At 37.1% G+C, this 19,018-nt stretch overlaps 1 protein-coding gene across 7 annotated transcripts in view; it reads right to left on the bottom strand.

The window, feature by feature from the left end:
- Window positions 1-19,018, bottom strand: part of UTRN (utrophin) — a 546,437-nt gene that overhangs the window by 113,964 nt on the left and 413,455 nt on the right. For all 7 annotated transcript variants that reach the window (XM_070461578.1, XM_070461576.1, XM_070461579.1 and 4 more), the window contains one exon: window positions 16,236-16,365. In XM_070461578.1, the coding sequence (XP_070317679.1) occupies window positions 16,236-16,365 (130 nt within the window). The remainder of the gene's footprint in view (window positions 1-16,235; window positions 16,366-19,018) is intronic.

The raw sequence follows: 19,018 nt of genomic DNA on the forward strand, positions 1-19,018 counted from the left end.
ATAAATATATATGCACCCAACATAGGAGCACCGCAATATGTAAGGCAAACGCTAACAAGTATGAAAGAGGAAATTAATAGTAACACAATAATAGTAGGAGACTTTAATACCCCACTCACAACTATGGATAGATCAACTAAACAGAAAATGAACAAGGAAACACAAACTTTAACGGACACAATGGACCAGCTAGACCTAATTGACATCTATAGGACGTTTCACCCCAAAACAATCAACTTCACCTTTTTCTCAAGTGCACACGGAACCTTCTCCAGAATAGATCACATCCTGGGCCATAAATATAGTCTTGGTAAATTCAAAAAGATTGAAATCATTCCAGTCATCTTTTCTGACCACAGTGCAGTAAGATTAGATCTCAATTACAGGAAAAAAATTATTAAAAATTCAAACATATGGAGGCTAAACAACACGCTTCTGAATAACCAACAAATCATAGAAGAAATCAAAAAAGAAATCAAAATATGCATAGAAATGAATGAAAATGAAAACACAACAACCCAAAACCTATGGGACACTGTAAAAGCAGTGCTAAGGGGAAGATTCATAGCATTACAGGCCTACCTCAAGAAACAAGAAAAAAGTCAAATAAATAACCTAACTCTACACCTAAAGCAACTAGAGGAGGAAGAAATGAAGAACCCCAGGGTTAGTAGAAGGAAAGAAATCTTAAAAATTAGGGCAGAAATAAATGCAAAAGAAACTAAAGAGATCATAGCAAAAATTAACAAAGCTAAAAGCTGGTTTTTTAAAAAAATAAACAAAATTGACAAACCATTAGCAAGACTCATCAAGAAACAAAGGGAGAAGAACCAAATTAACAAAATTAGAAACGAAAATGGAGAGATCACAACAGACAACACTGAAATACAAAGGATCATAAGAGACTACTACCAGCAGCTCTATGCCAGTAAAATGGACAACTTGGAAGAAATGGACAAGTTCTTAGAGAAGTATAACTTTCCAAAACTGAACCAGGAAGAAATAGAAGATCTTAACAAAACAATCACAAGCAAGGAAATCTAAACTGTAATCAGAAATCTTCCAGCAAACAAAAGCCCAGGACCAGATGGCTTCACAGCTGAATTCTACCAAAAATTTAGAGAAGAGCTAACACCTATCTTACTCAAACTCTTCCAGAAAATTGCAGAAGAAGGTAAACTTCCAAACTCATTCTATGAGGCCACCATCACCCTAATTCCAAAACCAGACAAAGATGCCACAAAAAAAGAAAACTACAGGCCAATATCACTGATGAACATAGATGCAAAAATCCTTAACAAAATTCTAGCAAACAGAATCCAACAACATATTAAAAAAATCATACATCATGACCAAGTGGGCTTTATCCCAGGAATGCAAGGATTCTTTAATATCCGCAAGTCAATCAATGTAATACACCACATTAACAAATTGAAAGATAAAAACCATATGATTATCTCAATAGATGCAGAAAAAGCCTTTGACAAAATTCAACATCCATTTATGATTAAAACTCTCCAGAAAGCAGGAATAAAAGGAACATACCTCAACATAATAAAAGCTATATATGACAAACCCACAGCAAGCATCACCCTCAATGGTGAAAAATTGAAAGCATTTCCCCTGAAATCAGGAACAAGACAAGGGTGCCCACTCTCACCACTACTATTCAACATAGTTTTGGAAGTTTTGGCCACAGCAATCAGGGCAGAAAAAGAAGTAAAAGGAGTCCAGATAGGAAAAGAAGAAGATGACATGTTTGCAGATGACATGATCCTCTACATAGAAAACCCTAAAGACTCTACCAGAAAATTACTAGAGCTAATCAACGAATACAGTCAAGTTGCAGGATATAAAATTAACACACAGAAATCTCTTGCATTCCTATACACTAGCAATGAGAAAACAGAAATAGAAATTAAAGAAACAATACCATTCACCATTGCAACAAAAAGAATAAAATACTTAGGAGTATATCTACCTAAAGAAACAAAAGACCTATACATAGAAAACTATAAAACACTGATGAAAGAAATCAAAGAGGACACAAACAGATGGAGAAATATACCCTGTTCATGGATTGGAAGAATCAATATTGTCAAAATGGCTATACTACCCAAAGCAATCTATAGATTCAATGCAATCCCTATCAAACTACCAACGGTATTTTTCACAGAGCTAGAACAAATAATTTCACAATTTGTATGGAAATACAAAAAACCTCGAATAGCCAAAGTAATCCTGAGAAAGAAGAATGGAACTGGAGGAATCAACCTGCCTGACTTCAGACTATACTACAAAGCCACAGTCATCAAGACAGTATGGTACTGGCACAAAGACAGAAATATAGATCAATAGAACAGAATAGAAAGCCCAGAGATAAGTCCACGAACCTATGGTCACCTTATCTTCGACAAAGGAGGCAAGGATATACAATGGAAAAAAGATAACCTCTTTAACAAGTGGTGCTGGGAAAACTGGTCAACCACCTGTAGAAGAATGAAACTAGAACACTTTCTAACACCATACACAAAAATAAACTCCAAATGGATTAAAGATCTAAATGTAAGAGCAGAAACTATCAAACTCCTAGAGGAGAACATAGGCAAAACACTCTCCGACATAAATCACAGCAGGATCCTCTATGACCCACATCCCAGAATTTTAGAAACAAAAGCAAAAATAAACAAATGGGACCTAATGAAACTTAAAAGCTTTTGCACAACAAAGGAAACTATAAGCAAGGTGAAAAGACAGCCCTCAGATTGGGAGAAAATAATAGCAAACGAAGCAACAGACAAAGGATTAATCTCAAAAATATACAAGCAACTCCTCCAGCTCAACTCCAGAAAAATAAATGACCCAATCAAAAAATGGGCCAAAGAACTCAACAGACATTTCTCCAAGGAAGACATACAGATGGCTAACAAACACATGAAAAGATGCTCAACATCACTCATTATCAGAGAAATGCAAATCAAAACCACAATGAGGTACCATTATACACCAGTCAGGATGGCTGCTATCCAAAAGTCTACAAGCAATAAATGCTGGAGAGGGTGTGGAGAAAAGGGAACCCTCTTACACTGTTGGTGGGAATGCAAATTAGTACAGACACTATGGTAAACAGTGTGGAGATTTCTTAAAAAGCTGGAAATAGAACTGCCATATGACCCAGCAATCCCACTTCTGGGCATACACACCAAGGAAACCAGATCTGAAAGAGACACGTGCACCCCAATGTTCATCGCAGCACTGTTTATAATAGCCAGGACATGGAAGCAACCCAGATGCCCATCGGTAGACGAATGGATGAGGAAGCTGTGGTACATATACACCATGGAATATTACTCAGCCATTAAAAAGAATTCATTTGAGTCAGTTCTAATGAGATGGATGAAACTGGAGCCCATTATACAGAGCGAAGTAAGCCAGAAAGATAAAGACCATTACAGTATACTAACACATATATATGGACTTTAGAAAGATGGCAACGATAACCCTATATGCAAAACAGAAAAAGAGACTCAGATGTATAGAACAGACTTGTGGACTCTGGGAGAAGGCGAGGGTGGGATGTTTCAAGAGAACAGCATCGAAACATGTATATTATCTAGGGTGAAACAGATCACCAGCCCAGGTTGGGTGCATGAGACAAGTGCTCAGGCCTGGTGCACTGGGAAGACCCAGAGGGATCGGGTGGAGAGGGAGGTGGGAGGGGGGACTGGGATGGGGAATACATGTAAATCCATGGCTAATTCATTTCAATGTATGACAAAAACTACTGTAATGATGTAAAGTAATTAGCCTCCAACTAATAAAAATAAATGGAAAAAAATAAATAAATAAAAAGGCAACTTTATTTAAATCCTTAAACCGTCAAGATTTTTTATAAATCAAAAAATGTTATATCAATACTATTCATATTTTATATAAATATAACATGCTATGTGTAAGAGAAAAAAATCATTCTTAGCCTGATGAGAAAGGGAGTTAATAATTTTTATGATGGCAACAGCTGTGTTTGTTAATAAATCACTTGAATTTTTTGAAAGATATATTTTAAACACTCTTGTTTTATTGACTTTTGTAAAAAACACAATACAGTGCCAATTTCAGAAGAGACAACTTAATTATGATTATTTTCTCTAGATAAAGTAAAAACTGTTTCTAAGTCAGCCACTGAATAACCTGGTAGGGAGACACACAGCTTCTTTGTCCTGTGACAAAATAGCCAACTCTGGCTGTGACTTTTTGTCTTCATTTAACGTAAAATCTTTTGATTGAGCAGTCCTTCTGTGGTATTTATAATAAAATCCCCACTCAAGCAGCTACTCAAAAGAAAATTCTACGTTCAATTCACCATCTGTTTGCCAGAAAGAAAGCATATTAACTAATCACAGAATCAGAATTGTTGCTCCTGTTGCAGCAACAATCTGTTTAATACACACTTTAAACCAAGAACAGAGCAAAGTACAAAGCCAAACAAAACCTTCCAGAACTTCTGTAAAATAGGTAATAAGAAGCAACATGTGAAATCTCAAATTATGACAATTTGTGCTAAGAGAATAAATCAAATCAAAACAGAAAGAAAGCATAAAAGATGAAAATAATAAAAGGATATCCAGACTTTTTAAAAAACAAAAAACCTCCTGTTACTTGAAAATCAAAGGACAGAGCTTCCTTCAAAATTTCCAAGTAGATATTTTGCAGTAAATTTCAAGACCCTCATGCAAGAGTGGAGAATCTCTTCGACCAGTGGTTTGGAATTCTGGTAACATATTAGAAACCTCCGGGATAGAGTCTGTCTGTTTACTTGTTTGTTTTTAAGTGCTGGTCCCCATGGACCAAGTATTAAAAGATTCTGGCTTAGTTGGTCAAGGGTGAAGGGAGGCATGGGTATATTTTAAAAAGTTCTCCAAGTAACAGCAATTGTTGCCAGGATGGAGCCGCATCAGTCTATTGGATTATAAATTGATTTCTCTGGTCACTGCTGCTGAAGTTGGACAGAGTGTTTCCACCCCATTGAGCTGCTGTGTCATTCCCATGCAGAGCAGGGTGCCAACTACATAAGGTGGGAAAGCAAATGAAGCTTGGTGATAAGAGGGGAATCTAATTTGCATTTGAAAAGGCAGTAATAGAGGCTAAGAGACAGAGGAAACAGTAGGATAAAACCAAGTAAATTTAGTGACAATTCACAGACCAAAAGCACTTTTCCTAGGTCACTTTCCTACTCCCTTGTATGTGTGTGTCTGTATGTTTTTGGGAGGGCGTACTCTGCTTCACTCTCCATTCTCCTGTTCTTCTCCCTTCAAGCCTTGCTATTTATCTCTGAGGATGGGACTGTATTCATTTTTATGTTTATAATTGTATTATAGGCTCAGAAGGAAAGAATCTGCCTGCGATGCAGGGGAACCAGGTTTAATTCCTGGGTTGGGAAGATTCCTTGAAGAAGGGAATGGCAACCCACTCCAGCATTCTTGCCTGGAGAATTCCGTGGACGGGGAGCCTGGTGGGCTACAGTCCAAACAGTGAGACTCAATTGAGCAACTTTTACTTTATGACTATATATTATATATAGTATAATGTGTTATAAAGTATTATAAATACTAACATATTTACTTTATATTTATATAATTAAAACAGAAACTCATTTATTGTGTTACAAAACATTTAATAAAGAGTAGGTAACTGTCTTTTAGGAAGGAGAAACAGGGAAAGAGCAGAGAAAGAAATGACCAACGCTGAAGTTTTCTTTCAAGTCCAGTGACCTTTACTCTTCAAGTATGCAAATTAATTGGGTGGCACTTACACCACTCTCTTCTTTCTACCCTGTATTCTACGCTTCACTGGAATACATTCGGAAAAGGAACCTGGACCGGAAGCAGGGACTAAGCACTGCTCCCATCCTGCCCTGGGCTCCCAGGTGAGCTAGAGGACCTGCTTGATCAGTGGGAACTCTATGGTCTCATGCTGGAAAAAGATTTTACACAGGGCCCCTTTTACCTCTGAAATTCAATTATACAAGAAAAACAAAGCCACTGTGTGTCTCAAAGAAGTCTCACATTAGAGGGAAAAACATTTTCTTTTCCCACTTTTGTGTGCTTATAAATTTTATTTTACACTTAAAAACATTCAAATATGTTTCCCCAATGAAATACCATAGAAACCTGTAGAAATTAGAATCAGTTCAGTTATTTTAAACAAAGATTCTCCACATTTGTCATATTTTCTTTCTCAATTTTGGAATTAACACATAATCTCCATAGTGACTTTTTATTCTTAGAATTTAAAGCTTTATGTCATGCATGTTTGTTTCTTCTCATCTTGGTTTTACAATATTCGGTCTAGAGACTAGTATGTCTTCAATATATATATATATAATTACTGAATTGAAAATTTCAATTTTCTGAATGGAATTTGCAACTTTACTCTTTATTGAGAATATTCAACTTCATAATTTTAAATGGAAATCTTTCCACTTATTTTTAATTCCTTCACCTTAAACCCATTAAAGCATTTCTATTAATTATTAGTATTATTATTTTTTACTGTGAAAGAGAAGGATAAAGCTTATGAAGTCATTTAAAGTATGGTAATTTCATCTCATTTGTACTGTTTGCTTATTTTTTGCATGTATCTATAATCTTGTTATATTTCATTGAGAGATAAAGAAGACATGTTAAGACAAACAAGTAGAGGACAAAAATTCTCCATAGTAGCCTTTTCACCCCGTGGACAATTTGGTGCAAGGAAGAATTAGTTTGTATGCCAATCCAATGCTAACTAGTTAAATGTTCATAGCATAGATATATTCCTTACGTCTTTGAACTTCAGTTAATATCTATAAGGCTACTGACACATGCCTGACAGAAAAGCTTCAGCAAAGGTTAATTTCTTTCTTTTTTAAAATGATTTTGTTACTATGTCTGGGAGGTTTAGCTACCTCTAGAGATTTTTCACATAAGCAAACTAAGCTGATTAGCCAACAAGAATTCACAGGAAAAAAAACAAAGCTTCCTTGTATATCTAGAGACGACTTCACTCTGTCTCTCTCTTTAGCCCATTCTGTTTTTCTGTCTCAGAAGATGTTTCTGATTAAGATAATGGAAAATATGTTCTCAAAGTTTCTGATTACATGATTAAGATCAATTTAATCTCTCTGAAATGATCAGTGTTGAAGACGACCCTGCCCATTTCCTTTTCTGCATGATGATTGGTGACAATTCATTAGGAACCAGATTACAAGTGCACCATCAAGTGCTATCATCTGATTACTGTAATATTTCTAATTATATTCATCTAATACATTATAAGGATGACAATAGTAAGATGATAACCAGAGCGGATTAACCTGATAATATATAGCCTAAGTCTTTCAGTAGGTATATGATAAACATAATAAGGATCCATCATGCTGCCAAGGAATTTGTCAAATCCTCAAGGGAAAGAAAACAGTGAACAGAAACATTTAGGTCAAGAACTCTACAGTAAAGAGATTTAGGGAAAATCTTTCACAAATACCAAAATACAAGCTATGAATGAGTCAGGGGTGGAGGTGGGGTGGACGGCAAGAATAGGAACACAGACCACACGGTGGAGAGGGATAAACAGCACTTCAGAGCAGAAATCAATGAAGGTAGAGCTAGAATCTGAATACTTTAATGTTCTACCCTTCTCTCAAAGTGGGCCAAAGTAAATAAACCTAGCATAGGGCTAAGGATGAAAAATCAAGAGACCATTAAGAAGGTTAACTGCCAAGGAAAAGGGTAGAAATAGCAGAATGGCCCTGGAACAGATCTACCTAAGACACTTAAGACCCAGCTTTCAATTTTCTGTAATGGAATATTCCCTGAATTTCCTCATACCAATGGCAATTTTATAACTTATTCAAGTCAGTTTTGAGTGCTAGACAGCTATAAACAGGTCACTGGGAACAGGAGAGTGGTCCTGAGAGGGGCAGAAGAGAAGCTGGGAATGTATGTTCCAGGAAGGCAAGGATGTGTTTTGTTCACTGCTGTTTCCCCAGGATCTAGAACACTACAAGGCGGGCACAAGGTAGGCATTCAATAAGTACTGGTCAAGGGAATAAAAAGATGCATGTACGTATTTCTTTCTTTTGGAAAAAATTCACTTTTAAGATCAGAGGACAGGAATCTTCAATTAAAAGTCTTGCATTTCTTGCTACACTGCTGCCCATCTCTCCCCGAGCTGCTTCCCTGAGGAATATAGCAGCTAATGATCCGTCAACTTACAAAAAAAGTCCCAGGCTTTCTATTCAAGCTTAGTGATTCTCACTAAAGAAGTTAGGCATGTCCTAGGTTAACGTACTGTCAAAATGAGAAGTTTGAAGTGGAGAATTTATTCCTTGTCTAGGATTACACTTTTCAAAAGATAGCAAAGCTTCCAATTACTCTTGAAGATACCAGCTTTCAAGATGAGCAGCAACAACAGGAAGAAAAAAACACACTGCACTGAAAGCATTTAGTCTCCTCCTATTCTTTAAGTTTAAATCAGAGAGTGACACCCCAGATGTTAATTTCAATAAAGTACATACGTGTAAGTTATTGCCATCTTTTTTTATGAGGCACATGTGATTTATGCATAGCGATAATGGTGATGAAAGACCATAACAGATGGTAAACAATTAATTTAAAATCCTACGTCCATCAAACTAACCTTTGTTCTCATATAAGTCCATCAAGAATTTGATAGATTTAAATTGAATTTCACTATGATGGTATTCATTAGCATCCAAAAAAGTTTTTGAAATTTTTATCCAATCAATAGGGTTACTCAACTAGTTCATTATATTTTAAAGAAAGTTGAAGAATGGATTCAGTACAACCATCCATACATTATAGAACCTTAAAATGGGAAGGATCACATTGCTGCTCTGTAGTTAACACTGAAAATGGAAGTAACATTATATGTTTCTGTGCTTTTTCATGCATGACAACTGTACAAACCTAATTTGGACTTAAGAAGCTAATTAAATTATTGCCTTGGTCTATAAACCTGAAAGCAATTATTTATCCTTCAAGTTTTTATACGAAAATTAAAAAGACAAAGTCTAATATTGCCTAAACACCCTCTCCCTTGGTGCTAGGAAATCAGTGAACTGGTATGTCATTCCATTAAGCAGCCTAATAGTTCAGTAAAGGAAAAGTAATAGTGAAGGAAAAAGCATTTTAACTGTTGTACTAATTTTTTATAAGTAGACAAATATAGTTAAGATAGGTTGCTATGATGGTTAAGGCAAACAAGGGATGTGACAAGCCTGAGTTGGTGTTTCAGCTCTGTCACATGGGTGACAGTATGCATCCAAATATCACAAAGCCTCAGTTTCTCCATCTGTCAAATGGGTGGTAAAGGACACATACCTCAAAGAGTTGTTATGAGAATTTCAGGAAACAGTGCCTGGCAGGTTTATAATTTATTCAAGGATAAGTGTCAGTTTGTGGTGAACACTCATGTGGACTATTTTTCTCCTCTTCCTTCCTTTCTGGGCATTGATTCCTCTTCCATCTGACATGATACTTATAAAGTGTGGCAGCGGGGGTGGGGGGGGGGTGTCTGCCAATCCCACAAGACTCCAAGCTCCATGTTACTCAAGGTGAGTCAGTTGCTGCTCTCTCTTGAAATGTGCTAGATCTAAAGCAGGGCTTTCCCTACCTGATAAGTGATTGTGAGGTACAAGGTCACAGGAAAGTGAAGAAAATGAAAACTTGTGGAGAGAGGTAGAAAGGGCCAGCTGGGAGCTTGGTTTCTGTGACCAGCTGTGTCCTTGTGTTCAATGTAATTTTGTTATGGGGTTTAATGTGGATAAATTCCCCTCTGTGTCTATGCTTATGGAAGCTGGGTGTCTGTCACTTCCAATGAGTGCGGTTCTAATTTATAAACTAGTTATTAGGAAAACAAGAAATTCCCTGGGGAAAAACATCCATGAGTTTTACTGCCTCATTACTTACGTTAGGTTATGTATAACTTGGTCTCATTTTATGAGACGCAAGGAAATAATTACTGCCATCATTTTTATGTGATCTTATGTTATACTGAGAATCAATATAAGAGTTACTTCTAAACTCTATGATAATTTCACTTTTTCACTCATTTAATGGTCATGAAACTTTATTTGTACAAGTTTGCTAATACTGGCACAAAATGGACTGACATAGTGGACTGAAAAACGTCATTTATTATTTCTTTGTTATATCGTAAAATATATGAGATTTCACAGAGGTGAAAAATACTCCTAATTGGCTTTCTAAAATAATATGAAGCACTTAATAATTAAAAGAAAATAGCATATTCTGAGTTAAAATATTAAACATTACTAAATATACACACAGTTGTTAAAGGTCAAAGAGGAAAAACACTAATCCATATGTACTTTTTATCTGAAAAGTTTTTTATTAGCCATTAATTCCTGGTGGCTCAGAGAGTAAAGAATCTGTCTGCCATGTGGGAGACTTGGGTTCGATCTCTGGGTTGGGAAGATCCCCTGGAGAAGGGAACGGCTTCCCACTCCAGTATTCTGGCCTGGAGAATTCCATGGACTGTATACTATATATACTATAAAATGTTTTTTTTTTCTTCTATCATTTAAATGAAACACCAGGGTGAAAAAGAAACAATGTTCAAACAGCCTTCAGTAAAATAATAGTTGTAGTAATCGTAATGCCTTGACAGGAATAAATTTTAAAGAAGACTCAAAGGGAAATTTATGAGCAAAATAATACAATCTTTTTTTGTCTTAAAATCAGAACCTGAGTAGAGGAAAATAGCTTTTCCACACCCACACTGACCATCATTTGTATAATTTTCTAAACACTTTCAGAGGTGAACTACACTGTTAAAGTGTTAACTGTTTTGTTTAATAATTGCTACCATAGCTTCAACTCATAAAATACGTATGTGTGTGTGGGTGGGGGTGTGCGAGCATGCCTGCATCTGCATACACATGTGCCTGCATCTGTGTTGGGGTTAGAGAGGGGAACGCAGACATAAGGCTCTAATTCCCTGTGCAATTTTGACTTTTAACCTGAACTCTAGATAACGGATAGGTGAGAAGTTACGTATATTCCCTGACTACCTCAAGAGGTGTAGGGGCAAGAGTGGGCTAAAGCCCCACAGCTGTCCTTCTCGTCTACTTAAATCTAGGACTGAGAACCGCAAAGGAGGTTGGGTGAACAAGAAAGAAGCCAAGAAACATTTGCGCAGGGTTAAGAGGCTCTAGACACTGAGAGTCAAGAAAGAGCTAGGAGGTCAGTGGCCAATGAGCAGAGGGAAAGAGAAAGGAGAGGAGAATGAAGGGATGAGTTGAAAACAAGCCCCCATACCCCAAGTTAAGGAAGGTTACCAACACACAAGGTTGGTTCTGTCCTTGATCTACTCCATAATAGCTGATGACCTTGGTCAGCACCACAGTATTTTCTTGGCCTTTGTGTTTTAACCTAATTTTTTTTTAGAGGCATCTATACCATCTGCTCAATTCATTAGGCCAACTACAGAAGTGGTTTGAAGAGTACACACAGGAAGACCAGTATGAATGATGATGAAGTTTTTGCTGTCTCATTGTTCTACTTTCTAACAGATATAAACCAGGTGGTTAAAATCAAATGAAAAGCAATTCAGTTCAGTTCAGTTCAGTCGCTCAGTCGTGTCTGACTCTTTGCAACCCCATGGACTGCAGCATGCCAGGCCTCCCTGTCCATCACCAACTCCTGGAGTTTACCCAAACTCATGTCCATTGAGTTGGGTGAGGCCATACAACTACCTTATCCTCTGTCGTCCCCTTCTCCTCCTGCCCTCAATCTTTCCCAGCATCAGGGTCTTTTCAATTCAACCTCACTAAAAGGAAATATTATACATTGACATGATACAATTCAAGTCAAATTAAGTAGCTCCCTATCACTCAAGAGAAGGAAACTATTGACAAAGCTGTGAACTTTGTTAAATTTCTATAATTACTCAGATAATTTTAGATCAAGTAAAAATTATATTGACTTAATAACCTTTCATGGGCAGAATGAGTAATTCTAGGAAGCTGAGGGGTCCAGATGGCTCTATTTCATTCATTTAGCCCTATTTTTGTATGGTTGCCATTTTGGAAGGAAATTTACTAAAATATAGTATAAACTACTATGCCTTCTCTTAACTGATTTATCGTCTATCTTCAAAAATAAACAAACCACAGCTCATTGCTTCAGCTTTTCTTTTATTGTAAAAATCCCCAAAGACTACTCTGGTTTGTTTTATTTTAGAATTCTCATGTATCCTTTTTATAATTTTCTTTTTCCTCATAGCTGTCAGACTGCCAGACATCATTTCTCACTGCCACCCTTTCCCCTGCCGTATCATTTCCATCTTGCTACATAACCATAATTCACTGGAAAACAAGTGAAACTAGTTACAACAGTGTCTAAAGTAAGAGTTAATACCTCTGAGAGAGTGGCTTTTCTACGATCTTCACTATATTTTCAACATAATACTCTCTTGACTGCTCAGATAATTTCTCATACCCTCAGATTCTCAGCAAATGGGAGAGGTCACTAATAAAGGGCAGGGCTGAGCTTCAGACACAGATATTAGTATATAGTCAGAGAGGCGACCAGGTGCCAGGGAGCAAGGAGAAGAGATGGGGAGGAATGGATTCAGGGTTACACACAGCCTCAGTGAGTGGGACAGAATGAGCAAGGGCTGGGTAGGCAAAGAAAGAAGGAGTTGGAGATCAGGTAGAAGAGACCAACAGGCAGAAAAAAAATAGAATGGGCAATGAAGATCATTACCTGCAGACCATCAGGAGAAGTTGGTGTTAAATGATATTAGTTTGGAGCAGAGAGAGGCATGAGATGCTACTAAAAAGAAAAGTGAAGTGAAAGTGTTAGTTGCTCACTTGAGTCCGATTCTTTGCAACCCGGAGAACTGTAGTCTGCCAGGGTCTTCTGACCAAAGAATTCTCCAGGCAAGAATACTGGAGTAAGTTGCCATTTCCTTCTCCAGGGGATCTTCCCAACCCAGGAATTAAACCTGGTTCCCCTGCATGGCAGGCAGATTCTTTACTGTCTGAGCCACCAGGGAAACTGAGGTAGCATCTACCTTGATGCAGAGGTACCAATTAAGAAAGTATTGCAACAGTCCTAGCAAAAGATGGTAAGGACCTGAAATAGGGCAATTAATGTCAGTAGTGATTTTCAGTGTTTAAAATATAAATACTTGAAAGTTGTTAGGAGACTAGATCTTAAAAGTTCTCAAAACAAGGGAAAAAGTTGGAACTATGTGAGATGATAGATGTTCCTAGTCTTATGTGGTGACCACTTAACAATATATACAAATATTAAATCATTATGTTGTACATTTTAAACTTACACAATGTTATGTGAATTATATTGCAATAAAACTGGGGGGGGGGGATTTTTAGCAGAGCGTACCTGATAAGATTCTTTTGTTAACAACTGATTATTTGGTTGAAATAATTAGTTTGCTTGTATTTTTAACAGCATTTATTAAAAGATGCCTAAGAGCAACTCATCCAGTGTTACTCAGTAAGAAAATGAAACTCAATAAGCTATCATAAAATGCACATATACACATATGACACTGTGAGATACTAATTGGTAATAGGAAAAAAAAGGACCTAGGAGAAAAGGTTTCAGCAGAGAAAAATCATGGAGAGAAGTATTTTCTGAAATAGTTATTCAAAAGTAAAGACACAGATTCACCTTGGTTGTGTCCTTTGGTACATTACACATAGTATACTCAATAAATGCTTATTAAATAGAACCCCTAAAAAAATCATACAGGTTCTCTCTGCTCTATTTCCTTCAACACTGAGCACTTTGAGTAGCATCAAAAAAGATAACTAATGTTCAAACACTCTCTGTCTCTGACAGCAGAGGTTCATAAGTCACAGTAAACAACAAAGTATAAAAGCTATTATGGGTAATTTTCTTTCATTTACTTTTAACAACAGGTAAAATCAGCCAACATTATACAAAATAATATCAGGAGAAAGCACGGGAATGACTAATTGTAAAAAAAAAAAACAAAACAAAAAACATCATAAAGTTACACTGACATGACTTTTTTTCCTTGCCTCCCAAATACAGTATATGAAAATGGACCTTAAAAATTCCCAATATAAGGGCTCAAAAAGCAGTATGTTTTTACCCTTTAAATTGACTAACCACTGAGAAAGAAAATTGATAGCAAAGTGAAACTCAAGTGATGTAGCACTTTTCTACTGCTATGAAGTAACTAATTATAAAAATCTTTATTCTCTGAAAAGTATCGGGGAAACAAGGAGAGGAGGCAGGCAGATTTAAGGTAGACTTTAAATTGGATAAAGTAAGACAAGTGAACTTCTTATTTTTCTTCCAAGCTTAAAAAAACAGGCGAAATAGCACCTTCTTCTTGCTGTATTTAAGGTGAAATGTGCTGTCAACCTTCCCGGGGCCTCCATAAGCTGCACCATTCAGCAGGCGCGATCTCCTCACGCGTACCTCCTGCGCAGGCGCAGTCCCTGCGCACCCGCTCCACCACCCCTTGCCCCTCTCTGAGCTCCGCTGACTTGCCCTGACACAGCTGCTCTGCTCCTCACGCTGGGCTGCGGCTTCCAATGGTTCTATCCTGACTAATCACTCAATCCACACCCGAGCGTGCTCAGTGTCCAATCCACACCCGGGCGCGCTCAGCGTCCAATCCACACCCGGGCGCGCTCAGCGTCCAATCCACACCCGGGCGCGCTCAGCGTCCAATCCACACCCGGGCGCGCTCAGCGTCCAATCCACACCCGGGCGTGCCCAGCGTCCAATCCACACCCGGGCGTGTCAGCGTCCAATCCACACCCGGGCGTGTCAGTATCCAATCCACACCCGGGCGTGCTCAGTGTCCAATCCACACCCGGGCGTGTCAGTATCCAATCCATACCCAAGCGTGCTCAGCGTCCAAGCCATTCAACCACCTACCACGTAGCTGTGTGCGTGGTGTGTGTGCATACATTATGTCCGTGTGTGTATATAACACACACATAATTACATCTATAACAGAGTACCCAGAAGGCCTAGTTCTCCAAAGACAGAAATAACCATCATGAACAATTTGCAGACGGCGAGAGGTGGAGACTCAACAATGATTTAGGTCCCCCGGTAGGCTGACTGGAAAAACAGTGATACTGCCAGGCGAGAGTAGTAAAGCAAAGCTGCGAGAGATGATAAGCGTGCTGTGTGTGTCTCTGTATGTATACACACACACACATACACACACACATCCCCCCAAAGGGTCAAGAAGAGTGGTATGATCCTGATGGGAAATGTATTCACATTGAAGTAGAGCTCTGACCAAGGCTGAGAAGGAAAATGGCTACTTTCCAAATGTCTGATCCGGTTCCAAGTACAGTCAAAGCATTTTCCAACACTACATCCCTTACAAGTAATAAATGCTCATGAATTACACTTCTGGACACAGCATGAGAAATCTTTCAGGTCTGCTTTTACTATGGAAAGTGAATGATGAGAAAATATTCTGAATGGCATGTTTATTTTTTAAAATGCATCAGCATGCTTTTATGCCAAAAGTGAAAAATCAAAATAAAGATATATGTTGGCCCCCAAGTTCATCTCTTAAACCTACTATGTAATTTATTACTGGTTGCTAGTAAGGTAGATACCATTTCGTTTTTAAGCCAAAGTACATAAACAATATAAGTTGTTAGCATCTAAATTAAATAAATTCTGTGGTCTGCTTATTAAAAAAAGGCACTTCAGTGTCTTATTTAAATTTGTAATCTTGAAAAAGATAAGTTAAAAAACATCACTTTATAGATATTTAAATAATTTATATGTTTACTCTTATATTCTAAATACCATTCTTCTATATATAATTATCATGTAGCTTAAATGTAAGAAATGTAAATATTTATTTCTTAAAGAAATTATTTGTAGTTACAGTATGTTTTCTAATAAATTAATTTTTCTGCAGTTAATTCCCTTTTAAAATAATGATACTGAATATACAGTCATTTCATTTTTTAATTTAAGAATCTAGATATTTATTAATGACATATTTGACTCAAGTAATACTTAGAAGAAAAATTTGAATACTAGGCCCTGAGATTCTGTAAGGAATTTAAAGATACCAAGTCCTAAAATGCTGCAAAAAAATTCTCTAGTTGATTTTGGTGTTTTGTTCTTCTCATATGTATTTTTATGACATACTAAAGAAACCAGGCTCACCTGTTTTTGATTGTAGGTTTCTTCTTGGTTCTTCAGGGGCCTCAATTGGCTGATCAGCCAGGAAAACGCGAGCTTGGTCTATAGCGTTCAGGACAGAATACTCTTTCTCCTTCAACTCACGTCTCAGTGCCTTTGCAAAGAGAAGGAAAAGTTGAATTTGTAACCCAATGTGTTCACCAAGTCATGGAACATCTTCAATTAGACCACATCTGTTCACACTTGTCAAGGCAATGGCTAATCACCAGCATGTAAGCGAGGTTACAAAGTGAAAATGTAAATTCTACACACTGGAATGCTGAAACATGAAAAGCAAAAAGATGATTTCTGTAGAACTAACATGCAAAAACCCACCAAAACCCCCTAAATTTACAATATTCACCTGAGGGAAATTGCTACAGTATATCTGAACTTACACAAAATGTACTTTAGGGTTATCAGATTGCTAAAATATAAGAGCCTGATCTAAGACACTTTTCTCTTATGAGACTGACTGACCAAAAAGATCACATCCAATGATACAGAAAAAGGCAATTTCACAAGTAGTAATGAGATCCTCAGAAGTGTTTTACATCCTTTGGAATATATTAAGAAAAAAAAATTAAGAGATAGAAACAAATTAAAGTATATGAAATCAAAACTAAACCAAAGAGAACACATAAAAGACAGTCTCCAATTATCTTGAAATATATTCTATCTCTCATGCTGAGGCAATTACAATTTTTCCCTTGTGACATTTTTCATGCAAATCTACGAGTCTCAGAACAGCTTATCTATAGTACTTTGGCTGTTTTCAGTAGGGTTGAACTTTCACCTCCGCTCCTATAAATGTTTGGTGAGTAAGACTAATTGACTAGGGTTTAAAAACAACAAAACTCATCCAGTGTCTACTGCAAGATAAAAGTAAAAGAAGACTTTCTTGTGTGCTATTTCAATACTGTAGCTAGATCAAAATTATTGTTATCCTGTTAAATTATGTACATAAACACCTACTGGCTCTAATATTTTGTTTTTAATACAGTTCCTTGGCAATGCATTATGAAAACTCAACTTTGTATTTTCTAAAATATTACCCTCTAAATTGTATGTTATAATCAACCAAGTCCTTCTAAACCTAAGTATTTTTAACAGCATTTGATTTGGAGGCCATACTGGAAATATGGCCTCCAAATACAGTATTTGGAGGCCATATCCTCATCATCCACAGTAAATAAAAACCAAAAATTCTAAATATCTAGAAGGAGAAGGAAATGACAACCCACTCCAGTGTTTTTGCCTGGGGAATCCCAGAGACAAAGGAGCCTGATGGGCTGCTGTCTATGGGGTTGCGCAGAGTCGGACACAACTGAAATGGCTTAGCAGCAGCAGCAGAAATGTCAGAATAATCTTATGTAAAAAAACCTGAACCTGAGCACCAGAAAAACACTGGTAACGAAGTTGAAAGAGACCATCAGAGGTGGGGAGGTGTGAGAAGAGCAGGCAAGGAGTAGAGAGAAATGGAGTTGACAGTGTTGGGTTTTGTGATAAGCATTGTAAATATTATTTGACTTATAAATTGTATACAATTATATTTTGATAAAAATTTCAAATTAAAGGAATAAAAGTACACAACAACAAAAATATCAACCCACAATTTGTTGTTGTTGTTTAGTAGCTAAGTCCCATCCAACTCTTTTGCAACCCCACGGACTGTAGCCTGCCAGGCTCCTCTTGTCCATGGGATTTCCCAGGCACAGGGTGTTGGCAGGGACTGTCTCCTGAACTCCTGGGATGTGCCAAGGAAGGGAAGTAGAGGACGCAAGGGTGGGCAGGTGGGAACCATGCCGAGTACATAAAAATATGGGGTTCAAGCTCTAATGCCAACTCACCACTCAAATATCCCAGGGAACAGCATACATTCAATATCTTTTCATACTCTATTTCGCAAATTTAATTTTGTTATTCAATTTGTTCTATTCCAATTATATTTAATTGCATGTCAGAAATGGGTTTAACTTTCAACAGCACTATACATATAATCATTCTACCGCCCTTTACCTCTCAATTAGACATAAAAGAAAACCAGCATTTCCTAACCACCTGGTGCACATTAATGATAAGATAATTAGACTCCAACAGAGTTGTTTTGTACACAGAGCTACAAAGTGGCATTCAGCTTTAGGTTTTAATATCACATGACATATATGAACTATCTTAAATGAGCATAACACTATCTAATTGGAATTTCTTCTATTTTAATGACTTTATATTTTCATTCAAAACAATCCTGTTCTCAGGTAATAACAAGTATTAGTAAGGATGTGAAGAAGTTGGAACCTTCATAAACTGATGCTGGAATGTTTAAAATAGTGCATCGACTTTGAAAAACAATTTGGAAATCCCTAAAAATGTTAAACATATTTAACATACGATCCAGTAATACCACTCCTAGGTATATACCTAAGAGAACTGAAAGTATACATCCCCATGAAAACTCACACATGAACATTCATAGCAATGTTATTCATAATAGCCAAAATGTGGGCACAACCAAAACATCCATCAACTGGTGAATATATAAACAAAATGTTGTATAACCATATAATAACATCTCATTAGGCAACAGAAATCAATGAAATAGTGATACATGTTACCACATGGATGAGTCTTGAAAACATAACATGAAGTGAAAAAAGACAGACACAAAAGCCCATGACTATGAAATGCCCAAATAGGTAAGTATATACATAGAGAGAGTAGATTGGTGGCAGCTTAGGACTTCAAGCTTGAGGGAAGAATGGGTGAGT

This window comes from Odocoileus virginianus, chromosome 34 (genome assembly GCF_023699985.2).
Source record: "Odocoileus virginianus isolate 20LAN1187 ecotype Illinois chromosome 34, Ovbor_1.2, whole genome shotgun sequence".
NCBI lineage: Eukaryota > Metazoa > Chordata > Mammalia > Artiodactyla > Cervidae > Odocoileus > Odocoileus virginianus.